The following is a 22,638-nucleotide window of genomic DNA, read 5'->3' on the forward strand; positions in this document are numbered from 1 at the left end:
GGAGAAATGGGACTACTTAAAAGGTGCATTATTGAAGGCAACAGAAAATTGCATTAGACTTGTCAGTAAAAGCAAAAAAAGGAAGAGACCACTGTGGTACTCAGCAGAAGTGGCCCAAATCATTAAAAATAAAAAGCTAGCATTTTGTAATTATAAAAAAACCCAGAGCAATGAAGATAAGGAAATCTACAAGATTAGGCAGAAAGAGGCCAAGCAAGTTATAAGAACTTCTAAAGCGCAGGCAGAAGAAAAACTAGCTCAGTCTATGAAAAAGGGGGATAAGACATTCTTCAGATATATAAATGAAAAAAGGAAATTAAAACAAGGAATAACTAAATTAAAAACAAAGGACGGAAGGTATGTAGAAGAAAATAAAGGGCTAGCTGACTGCCTTAATGAATACTTCTGTTCAGTTTTTACAGAAGAAAAAGAAGGAGAAGGACCTCCACTTGAAAGGATGACTAATGAATCATTTGATGCATGTGTCTTTACAGAGGAAGACATTCTAAGATTGCTGTCTAAAGTGAAGACAAATAAGTCACAGGGTCCTGATGGGATACACCCAAGATTATTAAAAGAGCTTAGTGGTGAGCTGGCAAAACCATTAACAGATCTATTTAACCAATCATTAGTAACAGGAGTCGTCCCGGAAGACTGGAAATTGGCAAATGTCGTGCCCATTCACAAGAAAGGTAGTAGGGAGGAATCGAGCAACTATAGACCAGTGAGTCTGACATCAATAGTAGGCAAATTAATGGAAACCCTATTAAAGGATAGGATTGTGGAACATCTTAAATCCCATGGATTGCAAGATGAAAAACAACATGGGTTTACTTCAGGGAGATCATGTCAAACAAATCTTATAGATTTTTTTGACTGGGTGACTAAAATAATAGACGGTGGAGGTGCAGTAGACATTGCATATCTAGATTTTAGTAAGGCTTTTGACACTGTCCCACATAGAAGACTTATCAATAAACTGCAGTCATTGAGCATGGACTCCCATATTGTTGAGTGGATTAGGCAGTGGCTGAGTGACAGACAACAGAGGGTTGTAGTCAATGGAGAACATTCAGAACAAGGTCATGTTACCAGTGGGGTACCTCAGGGATCTGTACTGGGACCAATTTTGTTTAATATCTTCATAAGTGATATTGCAAAAGGCCTCGATGGTAAGGTTTGTCTTTTTGCTGATGACACAAAGATATGTAACAGGGTTGATGTTCCTGGAGGGAAACGCCAAATGGAAAAGGATTTAGGAAAACTAGAAGAATGGTCAGAACTCTGGCAACTGAAATTTAATGTGGATAAGTGCAAGATAATGCACCTGGGGCGTAAAAACCCAAGGGCAGAATATAGAATATTTGACACAGTCCTGACCTCAGTATCTGAGGAAAGGGATTTAGGAGTAATTATTTCAGAAGACTTAAAGGTGGGAAGACAATGTAATAGAGCAGCACGAAATGCCAGCAGAATGCTTGGATGTATAGGGAGAGGTATAAGCAGTAGAAAGAGAGAAGTGCTTATGCCGCTGTACAGAACACTGGTGAGACCTCACTTGGAGTATTGTGCGCAGTACTGGAGGCCATATCTCCAGAAGGATATAGATACTCTAGAGAGAGTTCAGAGAAGAGCTACTAAACTAGTACATGGATTGCAGGAAAAAACTTACCAGGAAAGGATAAAGGACCTTAACATGTATAGCTTGGAAGAAAGAAGAGACAGAGGGGATATGATAGAAACATTTAAATACATAAAGGGAATCAACTCGGTAAAGGAGGAGAGCATATTTAAAAGAAGAAAAACTACCACAAGAGGACACAGTTTTAAATTAGAGGGGCAAAGGTTTAAAAGTAATATGAGGAAGTATTACTTTACTGAGAGAGTAGTGGATGCATGGAATAACCTTCCTGCAGAAGTGGTAGCTGCAAATACAGTGAAGGAGTTTAAGCATGCATGGGATAGGCATAAGGCTATCCTTCATACAAGATAGGGCCAGGGACTATTCATAGGATTCAGATATATTGGGCAGACTAGATGGGCCAAATGGTTCTTATCTGCCGACACATTCTATGTTTCTATGTTTCTATATGTCTACTAACTACGGTAAAGATTTATGTCATTTTTATTGTTTTTTTTTTCTTTAACTAGTACTGGCGGTGATCTGCAATTTTTTGCGGGACTGCGACATTGCGGCGGACATATCGGACCCCTAACTGACATTTTTGACACTTTCGGGGGTACCAGTGACATTACTACAGTAATCAGTGCTATAAATATGCACTGTTACTGTAATAATGACACTGGCAGGGAATGGGTTAACATTGTGGGTGATCAAGGGGTTAAATGTGAGCCTAGGGGAGTGATTCTAACTGTGGGGGGGGCGTGGCTTGTGAAAGGATTATAGTGACCTGTGAACCTATATAGAAGGATCACATGAGCTCTATGATCATTCCACGGTGAAGAACGGTCAGCTGTGTTTACAACAGCTGACCCTTCTTCTCTCTCAGCGGGGAATGATCGCGGGTGTCAGGTGGCAATCGAAGCCTGCCTGACCCATGCATCGGCTTCCCCACTGCTGAGTGGGGGGCAGGAGCGCGCCGCCGGCGGAGCGCGCTCGCCCCCTAGCTGCCTGTGCGCGACCGACGTAGGTCTACGTTGGTTCATGCAGGAGAGCCACCCTGCTGCAGTAAAAAGGCGGCCGGTGGTCGGCAACAGATTAAACGGCTCCTGCGGGGGTAGCGCTACAACTACTGTATGTAGTGCAAGGGCCTGCCTGATTGCATACAAATTGCAAGTGTTTAGGTTTGACCTCATATTATATGGTTTTGGTGAATTTTTAAATTCAGCTTTAGCCCCACTGAGCAGGTGAAGACTGGACCTCCAACAAAAAGATCTTTCATAATAAAGCCCTGGATAGATAGGAAGAGGCCAGTAGTGGATCTAACCTGACGAGTTCAACCGGTAACCAATGCAGTCAGTTTTGGGTGGGCTGATCCTTTACTCTGCACAAACGAATGCCCCTTACACATGTTCAGATAATTGGACGACTTATCGTTCGCATTTTGTTGCATGATACTAACATCGAATTCAACAATGCGTACAAACCGTATGATTTTTGTCATACGATTCTAGAAAAGCTTCCTGGTTGCCTAGCTATGTATCAGATGGTGCAAAACAAAAACAATGGCAGCCAGGCTTTTTCGGGGCTATTTTAGTGTTTCTGAGCATGCGCGGTCTCTGTCGATTGATTTTTAGCGGACGCATAGTGTACTGATGAAACGATTGTCGTTCGTGAGGCTGTCGTACGACAGAAGTTTTCCTGTTTGTCCCTTCGGATTTTGTTGGACCAACTGTTGTGATTGGCTGTCAAAAGCTGTGTACTAACGATCAGATTATCGTGCGATCAGGTCGAAAGCGAGTTTTGTCGTCCGAGGCATTAGAAATGTACAGGGCATTAGAAATCCTGGCCAAGCCAGGAATATGTAAAATAATATAATGAGGTAATAACAATCCTCACAAGTTTATAATAGCTGACAATTTCTTTTACTACACCATACTAATTAATAGCAGGTGGATCCATTTAAGATTTCAAAGAGGGTGCAGGCTTCTGAAATGAGACAGTCACTTCTCATGATGAGATCCAGGCAGTGGTGCTGGCTCTGAGTGTACAACTAAACTTCCAGCAGTCTCAGCTCCAGCATTTGCGGTCTGCAGTGTTTTCAGAAGACGATCTGACGGCTTATCTTGAAGGGTTTGCATTTCTTCATATTAAAGATGAAGCAGTTTTCTACAGCTGTATTGATTTTCTGCCACATTGTTTTCTACAGAGGAGAAAGTACATTGACCAGTAGTAACTATTCCCTCCACTCTGTAAAGGTAAGCTTTTTATTACTTACATATTTTCCATGATATTATCCCTATGATAACAACATGTGGCTTACATTTTTTAAGTGCATAAAGTATTTTTTTAATCCGGTAGAACAAATTAGCTTGGTGCAGTGACCTGAAGCAACCAGTTTACAGCAATTAAAAGATAAATTGGGAATTACTTGCTATATGGATCATCTTGCACATTTTCATGCCTTATAAAGGACACTATTTGAAATGCGTTATTTCACTGTGTCGATCTTGTGTACATCCATGGATCCTGCTGAACTAAAATTCTGATAGTCACAGAATCATTGAACTGTTAAGAATGGAGTTGAGCTGGAACCTCACTTGGGCTCATGTGCAGTGAGAAGTACGCTATTGCTGATCTCTATTGAAACTAAAATCGCCTGGCTGTCAAATTGCTCCAATGCTTTCAGTACTTTCTGAGCCACTGAGCAGGAATGCTACATATAAATTGGCTTCAATCATGATAACGCATCGGATATCAAGCTAGATAAATAGAAATATGCAGACTTTTAGGGTGCCCACTTTACAAAAACATTTTATAAATTTTTTATTTAGTGCAATGATTTAAAATAAACATGGAGAAGTTCAAAAACTTTCAATACACCCAGGTAACAGAAAACCCATACATAAAAATCATCTTGTCCAACATCTACATAACTATTGTGCTACGTAATCTGTTGGCGCTATATAAATCCTGAATATAATAATAAAAATAAATAATAATGATATTGCTATACAAGATATCTTAACATAAGACAATAATAGTCCAGAATTGAAGCTAATATATGGTGAAGGATAGATTGGTACTCTCAATGTGTTTCCTGGTGAATATCCAGTTCTTCAGGAGTGTAATGGTTGGAAATAGGGTGATGTCAATCTTGAAGAGCTCCCCATAAGGAAAAGTGTCAGGACCCATAGGACAGAGGCAAGACAACCAAACTAGAGAGGAAAACTGGTTCCACAGCCTAATAGAAAGCAGCTTGGTGCATCATGATTGCTTAAACTTCATCTATGGAATAGTGGTGATACACATAACACTGGCAGGAAAGAGGGCCCAACATGCGGTCAACTAATTGTCAACCTTGAAGAAATAAGGTAAATCGGTTGTAACAGTAGCTATTGAACTTGGCCACTGTAAGGAATGGTAGCAATACTTTGAAACTATACAGTCCAGCAATATTAGTGGAACTTTAGTTTTCAAGGACTCATGGCATACTAGTGAGATCATGCAACAGAAGGTCTTTGGCCCAATGGGTGAAGGTCAAGAATCTAGATCTTAACAAGAAACCAGTATAGGTATTTTAACCCATGGGAAATGTAGGGAAGAGAAAATACCTGAAGAATAGAGCGAGGGAAGTGTATTCATCTGATTATGTTGAGGTGGTAGAATCCGAGAGTGTAGGTCAGTTGTGGAAGCCTATATGTTTTATGAAATGACAGGTCACCTTAAAGCCATGAGAATGCCCTGCATATCAGTGAGCTTGAAGAGGGCATTGGATGCAAGTCAGTAGACCTTGTCTTGTTAAATCTGCTAGATGTATTCTGCACATTTGGAAATCCCTAAGTTGGCCATACACTAGTAGATTTTTGAATGAATGTTCATATGAATGCACAAAATCTTGCAGTGCATTTGATGACTTGTCATTTGAAAGTGAATAAACATTTTATTTACTTTTAAAATTAAGTTTTGGAATGAATATAATTTACTAAAGGAAAAAACACATTCACTGTTAGAAATGTATTCTTCGAGAAGTTTTCTATCCTTTTCTTATAACTGCGCTTGAAATCGAGCATCTATTTGACCTCTTTTGTCCCATGTCTCACAGTTTGATTTTTTGATGTTATTTGATGAAGAATAAATCACTCCTTTTTTGATTTGAACTTTCGGAGTGCGGTCACTTTTTCCTATATTTCATCTATTTGACCTAACTAATCAATAGAAAATCAAACAAGATTTTTAACAAAATTCTACTACTGTATGGTGAGTCTTAGGTTTAGATTTGAGACAGGCTAACTCAAAATACCGTTTTTTCCAAGCCAAAAACCTTTTTACCACATTTTTCCAATGTTCTCTTAAATAATTGTTATAAAATAGAAAAACATACATTATGTTGCAAAATCCTTATGCTGACTTAGAATTTGATAAGCACTGGACTTGATCGTCCTTTGGTCTGTTTTTTTTTTATTATTTTTGCCCATTTCTCCTTTCATTACATACAGGAAAAATTCTAAGTAAATGTCTAAATCACACTGCCCTTCAGTCACATGTAAAGTGGTACTGAATAATGACACAGCCTGAATGTGTGAATGTTTGGTTTCTATTGGCCAGTAAAGAAAAATTTGAAGCTGGAAAGTTTATATACCTATAAAGCAAGGCGTGTAAAGACAGTTGCAGAAGTGCCAGTTAATATATTTGACAGACTGCATGGCGTGTTGTTTTGATTGTCCTGCAATTCCATTAACTCAGAGGATGGAACATTTGAACATTATTAAGTCTACAAACCAGACTTCAGTACAGACACATTACTTCTCTTTTAGAAATGTTTGGTCTAAAATTTAGTTTGTCTAAATGTGAACCTGTCAGAGGAATTACTTCTAAAAATAACTATACCTAATATGTACTATCTGTTCCTAAGAGAAATATGAAGTTGGTTGTTATGGTGACCTTGTGGCTTCCATGCTTAGGTCTTCTGAGATTAGGAAGGACCCTACTCAGGGGGAAGGCTGAGGTCCAGGGCTGTAGGTAGGTTCTGTTTCTGCTCTTGGCTCATGGTACTAGTACTGCTGCACCTTGCAGTCCACTGATGGCATCATGGTTTTCGAAAAACATCCGAAATATGGAGAGTACCAGCATGGACTATCCCCTCATGGTGGTATACCTGGGCAGGCACACAACTGTAGTTAGGTTTAGGCATTGGACATTGTTAATATTGTACTGTAATGTTGAAGTATCTCCAGTAAAGTTACATTAGCTGTTCTAAATCTGGTCTGAAGTTATTCAAAGGGGTGCATGTGGGTTCTGGCATATCAAAAGAAGCAGGGTCTGTAAGGCACAAAAGGGGTATGAAGTAACACCACTACAAAAGAGTTAATGTGGCAAGACAAATAAGGAGTGTAGTTGCTAAGAGTAACTTAGCACATGTTTAAGACACCAAGCAACCAAGTTAGGCAAGGTACCTGGTTAAATGAGGGGGTTGATATGCTGGCTCCCTCCCTAGCGGTCGATATCCAATAGGAACCGGAACTCTGCCCTTTTTATGGAGATCTATGGCCTTGTCATAAGGTACGGGAGGAGTTAAGGAGCACGCATGACGTTTTGTACTATGTGCTCAGCAGGACCCCACTCTGTTACTGGGTGAGAGGTAACAGAGGTACGCTGGACTGGTGGAGAGGGCACAAGCTCAGCACGTCCCTCCTTATGCAATATCTACTAAAGTTACAGTGTGCAGTGACATAGAACAAGACACATCACTGAGGAACAATGGACGTTTTACTACTGCAACACAGTAAAAGCTCATCTCTAAGGCAGGAAACTGTGACACTCTCTCTATTTTTTGCTTCTGTCCACTGTCACAGCAGGAAAACCCACATTTTTAAGTAGAGGGGATTTTTTTCAATGGGAATACCTTTTCCAGTGACAGCTGTCCAAGAGGGGATTTCCGCACTTTCAAGAGATTTACTATCGCTTCCATTTGCATGTACAGAACAGGAGGTAAAGGGAAATCTCCATAATTGGAAACAAAACTATTTCCTACTCCAACCAAAATGAAAAAAAAAAAAAAAATGGCTTGGCTTTAGATATACTTTAACTACTTGCCGACCGCCGCAAGTACATATACTGCGGCGGTCAGCCCCGGCCAGGCAAAGTGACGTACCGGTACGTCACTAGCCTGTCACCGGCTTGTGAGCCGATAGCGGGCGAGCGCGCGCCCGCTGAGGCGCTCGCCCACGTCGGCTCGTTCCCTAGGAAGTCCGTGCGTGTGACAGGCGGACCCGATGTCCGCCGGTCACTCGGCGATCGTCAGTGGAGAGGGAGAAAGGCAGGCGGCTAATGTAAACAAGCCAAACAAAACAGGATATATGGTAATCCGTAGTGGGCCTCAAAAGTACTGGAACATATAATATGCCTAGTCACCCAATTGTGTATGGTAACACAGCTAGGACTAGAGAAAAAGCATAGAGTAACCGTTGGTATATACAATAATGCAAAAACAAAAATTGTGGTAGTGATCCAACATGGAGCACTCCCACGGAAAGCCAACTAAGGATACTCGAGCAAGGAAATTAGTGCAAAACGGTAAATTTTATTTAGGCACTTGTGCCAATAAAAAATGAGAAAAAAAGATTAAATACAAGGCATTGGAGAGATACACTGTTTGGACATTGTTAAAAAACATATAATAAAAAGTGGCATAAGACACATGTAACAGTAGAGACTGGAGCCGGTCAATACCGGATGAGGATGATCTAGTAATATATCTGGACTGGCTAATACACTCAAGGGTGAATAAAGACAAGAAAACCCGATACTAGTATATATAACTCATACGTGACCTCACATACCACCAGACATGTATCGAACAATGAGCTCGGTACGGTTGCCAGGTGGTATGTAATGACCTATGGATGCATCCAATAGCACAATGGAAAACGTACTTAGATGGAAATTAATGAAAGTAAATGACCCACTGTTACTGGGTGAAACTCACAGCACATCCATGTGGGTATATACACGGGGCACGGAAGATTGTGCAGTCCTCTCAAAACGGAGATGTGTGGGGGCTGTGAGCTCCAACTTCAAAAAAGAAGGGGGTGAATGGTAGAAAGTTTGTGCTAATCGGTCGCTGGAGTCCAGTAACGCCCCCGGTTTTGGCTGCTGGATATGCCGGTGAAGTGGGAATGTCCTCATACGGTAAATTGGGGTCCAGCCAGCAGGGGAATAGCTCCACAGGTATAAGTGTAAATGCAAGTTTTACCTGCAGATGTAGTAAGGATATGTGATCCAGCTGGGCTCCAAGTGGGATCCAAGGAGGTATAGAGCTCCGTCTCAGTCCCGCTGAACTGTGCGGTCCGACCCGCTGTCTGTTTCCGAGCGGCGTTCGACCCGGTTGTCGGCTACCACGGCATGGAGGATTCGGTTACTTCCTGGTGTGAGTGAACAGCGTCACTTCCAGTAGGATCGATCCGCCGGGTGCCAGGTAAGGGGAACAGCCGCTGACAGTGACCAACGAGATGGCAAGCCGTGGGGGCTATACTGCACAGGGGGACAGCATGTGAGGAATGCCACAACGCCAACGCTGACGCGTTTCACCGACGGGCTGTCGGTTTCTTCAGAGCTGGTGGTGTAATCCAGGGTGCCCGCCTTTATGATGGACCTAATTGGCTACAACAAATTAACCATATCACTACCATTACAGCATTTAACCCATTCATGGGAAATCAATAGAGATTATTTCTCCAATGGATAGAAGGCACCCGTATCTTGGAGTAAAGTGATTAGGTCAATCATGCGGGGTGGCACCACAGGAAATGTCGGCGTTCATTTTGTAAACGAACAGAAATACATATGAGAATAAAAATACTGCATAATACAAACACATTGTACAATGAATGTGACATCACAGATAAAACTAATTAGTCTATGTAATTGCACACCACCGTGGGAACCTATAGGGAAAGAGGGGAAGATAACCAATACCCTATAAAAGGTGAATGGTACCGAAAATTGAACAGGCTGGAAGTAGGTCATAAAACTAGTGACCTATTGCTGATAGAGACTGCTTCTTACACTGTCCTGGAATACAGAAAATGTACATTACATAGCAGATATAAATACTGAATGGCTAAATAAGAAAGGGAGGAGTTATAGAGAGTTGGCAAAGTGGGAGCAGAACCGTGCCCCTCAGATCCCGGGCATCAGGAGGATGATGGTCAGGGGGATCTATTCATACATTAAGAAAAGGCTGGAGGTTGAATTCAACATTTAAACCATGGGGTACCCGAGACCCCATCATGTATATCCACATCTTTTCTTTTTGAAGGAGGACATTGTCAAAGTCCCCCCTTCTAGCTGGCAATTTAAGTGCATAGATCCCGCTAACCCTCAAGCCCTCCGGGTCAGCCCCGTGATATTCCAAGAAATGGAGGGGCACGGTTCTGTTGTCCACTTTTTTCCTGATGTCGGAGATGTGTTCCAGAATCCGCACTTTGAGCTGACGTTTTGTCTTACCGATGTAAGATTTCTTACAGGGGCAGATAAGTTCGTAAATAACGCGCTCTGTTTGGCAATTGATAAAGCTGTTTATGGTAAACTCCCTCCGTCCATCACAACTTGAGAAGGTTTTACATTTCAAAACCGATTTGCAGATTGTACACCTCCCGCATGGGAACATGCCTTTTAATCTAGGCAACGAGGTAAGCCAATTGTCTTCTCCTCGTGAGCGTGTAAACTCTGAATGACAGAGATTGTCCCTAAGGCTCGGTGCCCGTTTGGCTGTAAGTAGGGGGCGTGATCCAACAATGCGTTCTATTGAAGGGGAAATTGTGAGGACTGGCCAATGTTTATTTAACACTGACCTGACCTGTTCCCATTGTGTGCCGAAAGGTGTAATAATACGGGGATAAGTTGTCTCTTTCAAAGTTTTTTTAGGGGTTAAATTATCACCATTGCCCAGGAGAGTTGTCCTGGGTCTCAAGGCCACTTTTTTGCGGGCACGTTTGATGGTCTGGTGTGTGTAGCCCCTTTCATGAAATCTCTTATGGAGCTGTCTGGCCTCCACCTGGTAATCCTCTGGTTCAGAGCAATTCCTTTTATGACGGAGAAATTGACCCACTGGGATGCTCTGAACCAGGGATCTCGGGTGGTGGCTGCTAGCTGCCAGGAGTGTGTTGGCTGCAGTCTCCTTACGGTATGTAGTTGTTTTAAGCCTACCACTTTCATTGGATATGAGCAGGTCTAAAAAGGGGAGATGACTGGAAGAGGCATTGAATGTAAGTTTAATATTGCGGTTGTTGTCGTTGAGTTCATACATGAATTCCTCCAATTCGCACTGGGTACCGCCCCAGAGGAGCAGGACATCGTCGATGTACCTCAGCCACATACGTGAGTGGCTGAGGTACATCGGGGATGGATAGACCACCTGCTCCTCCCAGAGGCCCAAATGGAGACACGCGTAGGCCGGAGCCCACGGTGCCCCCATGGATGTACCTCTAATTTGTTGATAGTAATTTTGTAAAAATTGAAAATAGTTATGTTGGAGTAAGAATTCAAGGAGCTCGACGACAAATTCATTGTGCGCCCCCAGGTGTGGGTGATGTTGGTCAAGGAAATGAGTGACTGCCTGTAAACCCCACTGATGTGGGATGGAAGTATACAGACTTTCTACATCGATCCCAACCAAAATGATGTCATGCATGGTGGGAGTTTGCGATAGTTTTTGGAGGACATCCCTGGTGTCCTGTACATAGGAGGGCAGGCTAGTCACCATCTCCTTGATCAGTATATCGATGAATTGACCCATCTTTTCAAGTGGTCCCCCTATCGCTGAGACGATGGGTCTTCCTGGGGGGTTATTCAGGGATTTGTGCAGTTTAGGGATGATATAAAAAGTTGGGATATTATAACTTTTTATGGTTAGGTGGTCCGCCTCTCTCTTAGAGATTAGTTCTGCCTCCCTGGCTAAGGAGATTTTTTGATTGAGGGCAGCGACAAGGGAGGGAAAGGGATTCCCCTGGAGCTTTAAATATGTGTTAGTGTCACTAAGTTGTCTGAATACCTCACTAGTATACATTTCTTCACTCATGAGGACCACATTGCCTCCCTTGTCGCTGCCCTTGATAACCACACCAGTGGCTTCTTTCAATTCCTTAAGGGCTATCCTTTCGGCCTTGGAGAGGTTATCTTGTCCCTCCCTTGTCCATTTTATTTTGGTAAGGTCCTGTTGGACCAATTCCAAAAATATCTTTATATTTTTATGCTTGGAAAGGGAGGGCATCTTTTTGGACCTAATCTGAAGGTTAGCATCCCTGCGTATGGGCTCCTCTAATCTGTCATCAACTTCCATTTCATTGCTTTCCAGGAGGAGGGAGGCCAGGATTTCAAATAACTCAGAGTCCTCCTCTGAGGGGGGGATACTTTGGGTAGGACAACTATCTTCCCTGTTATGCCACATCTTGAAAAGTACCTTTCTCAAGAATAGGCAGATGTCCTTATAGACGTCAAACTCGGTCATGGAGGAGGTGGGTGCAAAGGAGAGTCCCTTGCTGAGTAATTTAATATGTCTCTCCTGTAGATTGAATGTGGAGAGATTCACCACTCTGAGGTCACTAGATATAGTCTCTAGCGGTGTTTCCTCAGGGTGTTGGATCTGGTTTCTCTTTGGGGACCTAAGTTGTTTTGAGTATCCCCGTCCTTGTTTTTGGAGTGTCCCCTGCCTCTCTGCGACCCCCCCGGTGGTTCCGTGTGTTGGGTGTGTATTTCCCCTGCTGTTAAGTCTGAGCCCGGGACTAAAAAAGTCACCGACTTTTCTGTGCTATCAGATTCGCTACCAGATGATTGTCCCCTATGTCGGCTTGATTTTCTGTTTTTATTGTATCGACTTCTGGATCTGCTACGGTTTCTAGTGATTGTGGGATAATGTAAACAAGCCGCCTGTCATTCTCCCCTGTGTAAAAATGGAGATCAGACGGTTCTACTATGTAGGACCGTTGATCTCTGTTTTTACACTGGTAGCCGTGTCCCATCACAGTTAGAAACACGCCCCTAGGACACACTTAACCCCTCCCTCTCCAATACAGTTAACCCCTTCCCTGCCAGTGTCATTTTTACAGTAACAGTGCATATGTATAGCACTGATTACTGCAGTAATGTCACTGGTAACCCCAAAAGTGTCAAAAATGTCAGTCAAGGGTCCGATCTGTCCGCCGCAATGTCGCAGTCCCGCAAAAAAAAAATCGCAGATCGCCGCCATTACTCGTTAAAAAAAAACCCACCAAAAATGACAAAAATCTTTCCCTTAGTTCGTAAACACGATAACTTTTGCGCAAAACAATCAAAATACGCTTTTTGCGATTTTTTTTTTTACCAAACAAATGTAGCATAAAACAAATTGGCCAAAAATGTTAAAAAATTTAGATTTTTACATTTTTTTTGGGGAATTTCATATAAAAAAATGTGAAAAATATTGTTATTTTTGCAAAATTTACGCTCTTTTTTTGTTTATAGCGCATGATCAAAAAATCGCACAGGTGATCAAATACCACCAAAAGAAAGCTCTGTTTTTGGGAAAAAAAGGACGTCAAATTTGTTTAGGTACAGCGTCGCACGACCGCGCAATTGTCCGTTAAAGTCACGCAGTGAAAAAATCGCAAAAAAACCCCTGGTCAGGAAGGGGGTAAAATCTTCCGGGGCTTAAGTGGTTAAATCTTCTCTTTTTTATAGCTCTCATGTAATATGTGACATGATGCAGAGCCACAGACATTTCAGATACTAACTCCCACCATGTCACTATTGACATAGGTCTGATTATCTGTCTATTCATCTATCATTACATCTCCAGGGATAGTGTACATACAATGGTATACGCTACAGATATTTTGTTTTTGTAGTATATGGATTTTTTCTTTATGGTTTAAGAAGGTAGCAAGGTACTATTGCAATACTAGAGTTTAAATCCCTGAAGTTTTAAGAAGTAAAGAATGTACATGTTTTGTTGTAATTTTAGCTTAACATTTTATGGCTGCTGTTTTTCCTATTGCATCAGCTTTGACTTTCTGACAACATGTGTTTTTGCTTCTAGTTTTGTTTCTAATTTAATTTCAAGAGGCATGCATCCTTTGTTTTCAATCACTGTAATGTAAAGTAGATAAAGAACATGCTTTTGCCTAAAATTAATAAATAAAACACATACAGGAAGATATTTTGTGATGTAAATACATGATATACAGTATCTAACAAAAGTGAGTACACCCCTCACATTTTTGTAAATATTTTATTATATCTTTTCATGTGACAACACTGAAGAAATGACACTTTGCTACAATGTAAAGTAGTGAGTGTACAGCTTGTATAACAGGGTATATTTGCTGTCCCCTCAAAATAACTCAACACACAGTCATTAATTTCTAAACTGCTGGCAACAAAATGAATACACCCCTAAGTGACAATGTCCAAATTGGGCCCATGGGCATCCGCAGAACTTTTTTCAGGGGGGGGCGGGGGCGTAATTTTAAGATCACCCATGCTCCGCCCCTTTTTGACAATGTCATGAAGGGGAGGGGCTTAGTCATTATCATATAACGCGCAGGCATCCAAAGGTTTGAGAAACCTGATGCAAAAGCTTAATAGAAGAATCAAGCTGCCATAATCTGTTTGTATGTTCACACTACTGACACTATTGAATGCACGCTGAAAGTTCGCTGATCTCCCTTCCTTCCATCTGTTGGTACCTGCCATGGCAGTCCCAGGTCTGCGTCTGCCAATGGGTGCATGGAGCCCAGGAAACATAGCTGAGGTGTGAGTGTGTGTGTGTGTGTGGGGGGGGGGGGGGTGGGCGTCAATAACGGGTGTGTATGAAAGTGATCTGTTGGCTACACTGCTAATGGATTGTTTCCATATGACAGACAACACTTGGCTTGTCAGGTTTATACACAGTAAGTGAGATGCTTTCTTTTAGGCCTTGTTTTCATTTATGTTTTCAGGGCAGTAAAAATGCATGGCTGAGCCACGTTTACCACCACCAAACCACTCCCCTTTATGCTGCAAAGACACTGCCACTGTCCTACATAGTACAACAGTGGTGCCAGGGGATTTTACACACTCCCAGTGAATTAAGCCATTGGGCATATGTGTAAAACCCCCTGGCACCACTGTTGATGACAGCCATGCAGACCAAATTGATGCAGTGTGCGGCGTATGGTCTGAGCACTGACAGGCTGACCCCCCCACCCCTTCAACCTCTGCAGCAATGCTGGCACCACTCATACGTCTATTTCCCAGAGACAACCACTGGATATGACGCTGAGCATGTGCACTCAACTTCTTTTGGTCGACCATGGTGGTTGGACCCCCTTTTGCCTTCAGAACTGCTTTAATTCTTCGTGACATGGATTCAACAAGGTTTTGGAAACATTCCTCTAAGTCTCCCCTTCTACCACATCCCAAAGGTGCTCTATTGGATTGAGATCTAGTGACTGTGGAGGCCAGTGGAGTACAGTGAACTCATTGTCATGTTCAAGAAACCAGTGGTGAGATGATTTAATCTTTGTGACATGGTGCATTTTCCCTGCTGGAAGGAGCCATCAGAAGATGGGTACACTGTAGTCACAATGGGAAGGACATGGTCCGCAACAATACTCAGGTAAGGCGTGGAGTTTAAACGATGCTCAATTGGTACTAAGGGGCCCAAAGTGTTCCAATAAAATAACCCTATACCATTACACCACCATCACTAGCATGAATCGTTGATACAAGGCAGGATGGATCCATGCTTTCATGTTATTTACGCCTAATTCTAACCCTAATATCTGAATGTGGCAGATGAAATCGGGAATCATCAGACCAAGCAACATTTTTCTAGTCTTCTATTGACCAATTTTGGTGAGCTTGTATGAATTGTAGCCTCAGTTTCCTGTTCTTAGCTGACAGGAGTGACACCCGGTGTGGTCTTCTGCTGCTGTAACTCATCTGCTTGAAGGTTCAATGTGTTAGGGGTTCAGAAATGGTATTCTGCATACCTTAGTTGTAATGAGTTGTTTATTTGAGTTACTGTTGCCTTTCTATCATCTCAAACCAGTCTGCCCATTCTCCTCTGACATCAACAAGGCATTTTCATCCACACAACTGACGATCACTGGATATTTTCTCTTTTTTGGACCATTCTCTGTAAACCCTAGAGGCGGTTGTGCATGAAAATCCCAGTAGACCTTGCGCTATTTAGTTACCCGCTACAGGGCCTTCTTCCTTTTCTCTCTAGTATAGTCACCCTCATACTCCTCGCACCCCTCCCACACTCTGCCCCTGTCTCAGCTGCTCCAAAACGATATGGTGATGCCACCTTTCTCCTGCGCTTCGAATCCAAGCTCCCCCGAACACACTTCCCAGGGGACTCACATATGGCGTCTCGGATGGCTAGAGTCTTGCTGCCCTAAAGGACTGGGGTAGTCCAACAGTACTACAAACAACAGAAAACAAAGAAGGGCACCGACCTAGCGCATTATCCTCAATAATATGGCTTTATTAATAAATCATAAAAATGGCTACTCACAACAGAAGTTAAAAATAATTATATCAAACTCAATCGCTTGAGTGCCAGGAATAGTCCATTTATTTGTCCATAGTCCTGTTGAGATGACGGCTGACGCGTTTCGAGGCTTAGCCTCTTCCTCAGAGCCACCAAGGTGGCTCTGAGGAAAAGGCCCTGTCTCAGTTGTGCTGCATGTAGGGATCACTGGAAGCAAAGTATTCTACGGACGAGGTGCTGATACCTGTTCATTATAATACATTCTGTGGACTCACCCAAGAAAACACCTGATTTATTTCTGGGCAATGATTTTGATACCCGCTATCCTATTGTATTGCTATGATGCCAGATTGTGCTCTTGTTACTATTTGTTCCATATGTTTTATATGACCTTTATACTCTCAAAACTCTTTGGAAAAGAAAATCCCAGTAGATCAGCAGTTTTTTAAATACTCAGACCAGCCCGTCTGGCACCAACAACTATACCACGTTCAAAGTCCCTTAAATTCCCTCTCTTCCCCATTCTGATGCTCGGTTTGAAGTTCAGCAAGTTATCTTTACCGTGTCTAGATGCCTAAATGCATTGAGTTACTGCCATGTGATTGTCTGATTAGCAATTTGTGTTACCAAGCAATTGAAGTACCTAATAAAGTGGTTGGTGAGTGTATATGTAAAGCACTGTGTAAATTGTTGGCACTATATACCTGTAATGAAAAAATGTAATAATTAACATTGCCGTCCCAGGTGTTAAAGAATATAATACTTGTTTATCTAGGAGATCTAACAGCATACTTACTTTAACAAAATACTTTATTCCATGGTCCTGCAGTCTTCCTCCACAAATCCAGTTGTGAAGGCTGGCCCCCAAAAGCTTTCCTCTCTCTGACTAGTCTTGCTATCTCTTTGCTGAATTTATCACGTACAATGCAGAACCAGTGGCCAGGGCTGATGACGTAGGAGTGCCCACCTACATTCTGGCACTTGGGAGGAACAGACTCCGAGTAAGTACTGTATTCCTCTGCATTAGATCATCAACTAGAAAATAAGTCCTACGCCCCACTTTTTTTTTCTTTCCTTGCTCTTTCTTTCCCTTATAATTTGTTTTACCTACTACGGTCCTTGCCTACATATTGGGCCAATTTTTCGCCCCTTGGTTTTTGAGGGGCCATCGTGATAGCCCCCTTAAATTTTGGCCTAGCTCATTGACCCACATCATATATGTACACTAGACTGCCTCAGGTGCTGTTTCAACTACTGTATTTGTGTTCTATGAATCTTTGGTTTTCGTATCGCCTATTCCCTAGGCACGTGATTGGTTGTAATTTTATCTCCACTCGTCTCCCTAGTGGAATGTACTGTTATATTAATAACCCAACTTCATTATTATTTGTTTGCTTGTGCCACATGTGTCAAACACAAGGACCGAATCTAGCCATTTCATGTGGCCATTTCATGTGGCCCTCACACCTCTCCTGCAGCTGTGGCAACCCCCTTGTTTCTGCCCCCACCTTGTCTTAGCAATCGGTAGCAGAGAGGAGGACAGAACTCCTCTGCCAGATCCTGCGCTTCTCCGTGCAGCCACAGAGAGGTTTGTCTTTGCCCCTCAGCTGAGAGGAGAGTAGAATTACTGCTACAGATCCTGAACCTCTCTGTGCTGCCACAGCATACCCTTGTCCTTGCCTCCCCTGGTCTCATCATTCAGTATACTCTGGCAGCTGACTCCAGACCTCTTCCAGTCCTATTCCAGACCATGTACTGTCTGCTTCCCAGCTTCTTCCTGGCAGCAGCACAAGGTAAGGGAGGGTGCACTGTGATGTAAGGGAGGGTGTGGGACTTTTGACTTCAAATGGGGGGGGCTCTTGACATCTGATGAAAGAGGGATGGCGTTCTATAGATCTCTAGTCTTACTGATTCAACCGACCCTTTGAGGGCAACCATAATGCTGATGGGGCCCACAATGAAATTGAGTTTGACTCCCCTGGCTTATGCTATATACAGGGTCTACCTGATTGTGGCACGTATGACCTGACTTTATGATATTCGTCACTACTGGCCCTGGTGTCTGTTCACTGTTTTCTTTTGTATGCAAATCTTTTTCTCAATAAAAATTTTGAAAGAAAGGAAAATAATTCCTATGTTCTCTGTCTTTTAGCTGGACCAAGTGCCTAAAGTTTAAATATTAACTAGATTTATGTAAAATATCCTTTTTTGTAATTACTGTAAATGACTTTATAGAATTCATTAGAAAGTTTACGTCACTTTCTCAACAATGTATCTGGAGCATTTTTACAAAACCTGGGGGAAGGTTCAGAGGGAATGTAAAGCAATTCCCCATAGTTACCAAATGCATCATATTTTTTTCCCTGTGAAAAAAAAATATTTTAATATGATCTGGCTATGAGTAACAAGTCTGCTTTTGTTCTTTATTTTTTTTTTTCAATTTTTATAAATCGGTCTCTAGATGCATACATTAAAATAACACTCCTTTCACATATGGTTCAACAGTACAGAGATGCTGGTTAATGTTTTTAGAATACATGACATGTGGGCTGGCTTTGTATTGTGTTGGTGGAGAACATGCTTGAAGTAGCCTTGTGTAACCTTTTCTTCTCACCAACAGCTGCTTCCACTTCTGTGTAGTAATGTGATGATAGGAGGCAGGAGCATTTGTTTAAGAAAAAGATGTGTATTTCCCGAATCTTTATACATTTCTTGTTTAGTTAAAAAAAAATATATGCTGACTTGCCAGAAAATCAGCAATGGCTGAATCCCTCACCCCGGACCTATTTATCATCTGGGGATGACTACTATGATCTCACCCTGGTCATGTACATGTAGTTACAATTGCTTGAAATTACATTCATTTCTTTGAAAGTCAGTGAAGGTTCTCATTTATCTAGGTGGAAGCGTAGCTAGTAACTGAGACTGCCCATTTTTTTTTCATTATATATACATACTTGCCAACTGTCCCTTTTTTCCTGGGACAGTCCCTGCAAATAGGAGCCTGTCCCAGGTCATTTATTTTGTCCCTGGAAGCGCCTGTTAATAGGGCTGCCCATAAATGTTACGCAGAAGTAGTGCAACTGAATGGGAGAATTATTCCAACTCTGCTACTGTGGCCTTAAGTTTGAAATTCCCTTTTTAATTTCCTGTAATTCTCTCTATATTGAGTAGACTCTATAAGCTGGTAAATAGGCGAGATTAATTATGCAGAGTGGGCGGAGCTTCAGGGACATGGGTGTGGCAATTGATAGCTGTGCTGCAAAGTGTCCCTGGAAATTTATTTTAAATGTTGGCAACTATGTATATATATATATATATATATATATATATATATATATGTATATAATATAAAAAATTGGGCAGTCTCAGTTTCAGTAGTAGTAAGTCAGTCAAAAGTAAGTGAATTCAGCCATGCTTGGGAAAAACATAGACAGACATATAACTAAAAACATATTTTTTTAATATATATATATATATATATATATTATTTTTTTTATTATTATTATTATAAAAAAGATATAGAAAATTAATAATAATATTATATCTATCTCTCTCTCTCTCTCTCTCTCTCTCTATATATATATATATATATATATATACATAGTATATATATATATAAACATAGTATATATATATATATATATATATATATATATATATATATATATATATATATATATATATATATATATATATATATATATATATATATATATATATGTCTTTAATTATATGTCTTTCTATGTTTATCCCAAGCATGGCTGAATTCACTTACAGTTGACTGACTTACTACCTCTGCTGGAAGTGTACCCCAAGCAATAAAGGAGAAGTACAACCAAAGTTCATTTGGCTGTACTTTTCTCTGTGGATCACAGGAGTGCAGAACAAACCCGTTTTCAGCAGACAGAGGGCTGAAGTCACAGAGCCAGTGCAGGCTCAGGAAAGATTGTGATGATCTGGTCGGGATCTGCCCATGTGTCTGGACCAGCACCTGACTCAGCCTCTCAACGAGCCGCTGAGAGCCTGAGCCGGCCCCCCCCGCCCAACAGCTCAGCGCTCCAGTAAGCGAGGGGGGGGCAGAGCAGAGAGCCACCTCTCTGCTTAGAGAGATCTGGGAACTGAGCGATCAGCAATGTTTGATCGCTTGGTTCTCAGTCTTAGAGCCGGCATCGGACTGATGCTGCACTTAGGCAAGTATGATAATAAAAAAACATTCCCATACTTCTTTTTTAACTACTCTTGCGATAAAATAAGACTTTCCTCCTGCTAATTCGAGGTCATGTCCCTATGTTCCTGATCTTAACTTCGTTTTGAAAAAAGTGGTAGTTAATCACATTCAACCGGACTTCTGTAATACTGAAGACCTTTCATCACTTCTCCAAGCATCTTGGAACTGAAGAAGTGTCTTGGAGAAGCTAAAAAACATCTGCAACTTTACAGAACAAGTGTAATTGAATGTGACTAAATACTGAAAGCTATTTCTATAAAGGAATTACACCTTTTAGGCTAGGTTTAGATGTGCTTCATGTTTTGCCACTCTCCTGAAAAGCAATTCACGATTGCTATTCAAAGGCATTTGATAGGCGGTGATGAGGCGATATGTCACCTACTAACCGCCTGTTTTAACTCTGTATATGCTGCACCAGCACACCGCAACCGTGTGAATTACATTGTGGCACAGCCCCATTCACTTGAATGGTAGTCTCGATCTGCAGGGGTACTGCCCAACAAATGTGACAGGGGTATAATTCTTGCAGTGGCAACAAAGCATCATGGCCGTAGCATATGTACACCCCCATCTGGCGGCCTTTGCAGCATAAAGGGGGGCTGTTGGAAACAATAAAAATGCAGCTCAAATGGCTGTTTGTACCCCCCCTTACAGCAGGTGTAAATGAACCCTTAAATATGGATTGCACTAAACTGGTGGTTAGATAAAATCATTATTGTTTTGATAAAGTGATTGATTGTTATTGATTAAAATAAGAGCAACAATTGGTCCTAGTGCAATAAATAGGTTTAAGCGCCCATTCAGACTGGCGCGACACGACTTTGTGGGGCGACCTGTGAAGCGCGTCTTGCACGGACTTCATATAATTGAAGTCAATGCAAGTCGCCTCCAGGTCGCCCCAAAGTAGTACAGGACCCTTTTTCTAAGTCGGAGCGACTTGTGTCGCTCCTATTAGAACGGGTCCTGTACTACTCAATGGCGAGCGACCGAGCGATCGACTTGTCAGGCGACCAAGTCGCCTGACAAGTCGCGCTAGTGTGAATGGACCCTTACAAAACTGTTTTTTTTATTTTTATTATTTATTTATTTTTAAAATAGAATCTGTGATAAATAATTGATCAGTGTGTATATGCTCAGGAAGAAATGTCCTGAACAGGAAATTATCATTTTGAAACCTATTTGTGTAAGTTTAATTCCTATTAAAAACGCAGCAATCAGCCAAATGGAAAAAAAATGATTTCTACTTGAACTGCATATTTATGTATTTTAACTGCAGGGTAAATAGACAAGCATAAAGAGCCCCCAAATGTATGTTTACACCCAAAAATCAACCTTTCCCAAACTTTGACAAGTTAAACTGATGGAAAAACACATATGCAGAAGATACTGTATCCAGTCCCCCTCTAAAGCACTTTTAACATTTTTGTACTCATTTAAAAATCAGCATTTTTTCCTGTAAAATTACTTAAAACCCCAGAGCATTATATATTTTTCTGAAAGCAGAGGCCCTGTAAAATGAAAAGATAGTGGTTTTTATGTCATATAATATTCACACAACTGTTTTTTAAACATTTTTTTAACACATTTTCAGGAAAAAAATGTAAAAAAAAAAAAAGAATTTTAGTGTAAACACACTCAATATAATGCTCAGATTTTTGTTAAAATATGAAAGATGGGGTTGTGTTGAGTAAATAGAAACCAAACAAGTCAATTCTTAAAATTGTATGGGCCCGTGTAATTGAAAAAAAAAAAAAACATGGTACCTAAAAATCCATAGGTGACACTTTTTAAAAGGCTTTTCAGCTCAACTGTTTAGAGTTAACCATGAATTATTGCCCCCCAAACTTATTGCTCCCACATGTGTTGTGCAATCATGGTTTGCATACAGGTGCGCACCTTGTGTCCACCTTTGCATTTGCAGGTGTGTGCAGGGTAAAGGGAGTTCCATTTGATTTTTGGAATTTTTCTTTTTTTTTTATATTATTATAATAACATTTTTTCATTTAACTTTATTGCTATCACAAGGGTGTTAACATGCCCCCATGTGATAGAATTGAGCAGATGACAAGTTCTCTTAATGGGGACATCAGGGGTATATTTTTCTCCCCAGCCCTTCACAGTAGCTACTCAAGCACAGATCCTGCTTCATTTGCTGCTTGCTGGAATTGCAACCCTGCAACCGGAAGCGCTAAAAGCTGAGCTCTTCCAGCTTCATTCACTGCGGAGATAGAGGAACGGTTCCTCAGTCTCCTGCAGCTCACCATCCTG

The 22,638-nt window shown here is 41.4% G+C and overlaps 1 protein-coding gene across 1 annotated transcript in view; it reads left to right on the forward strand.

The window, feature by feature from the left end:
- The first annotated feature begins 3,668 nt into the window (after nt 1-3,668).
- ANGPTL5 (angiopoietin like 5) overlaps nt 3,669-22,638 on the forward strand; it is an 83,482-nt gene continuing 64,512 nt past the window's right edge. The window contains exon 1 of the mRNA XM_082247840.1: nt 3,669-3,879. Within this exon, the coding sequence (XP_082103966.1) occupies nt 3,778-3,879 (102 nt within the window). The 5' untranslated portion in view covers nt 3,669-3,777. The remainder of the gene's footprint in view (nt 3,880-22,638) is intronic.

This window comes from Pelophylax lessonae (assembly GCF_965119305.1).
Source record: "Pelophylax lessonae genome assembly, chromosome: 2".
NCBI classification, from domain to species: domain Eukaryota; kingdom Metazoa; phylum Chordata; class Amphibia; order Anura; family Ranidae; genus Pelophylax; species Pelophylax lessonae.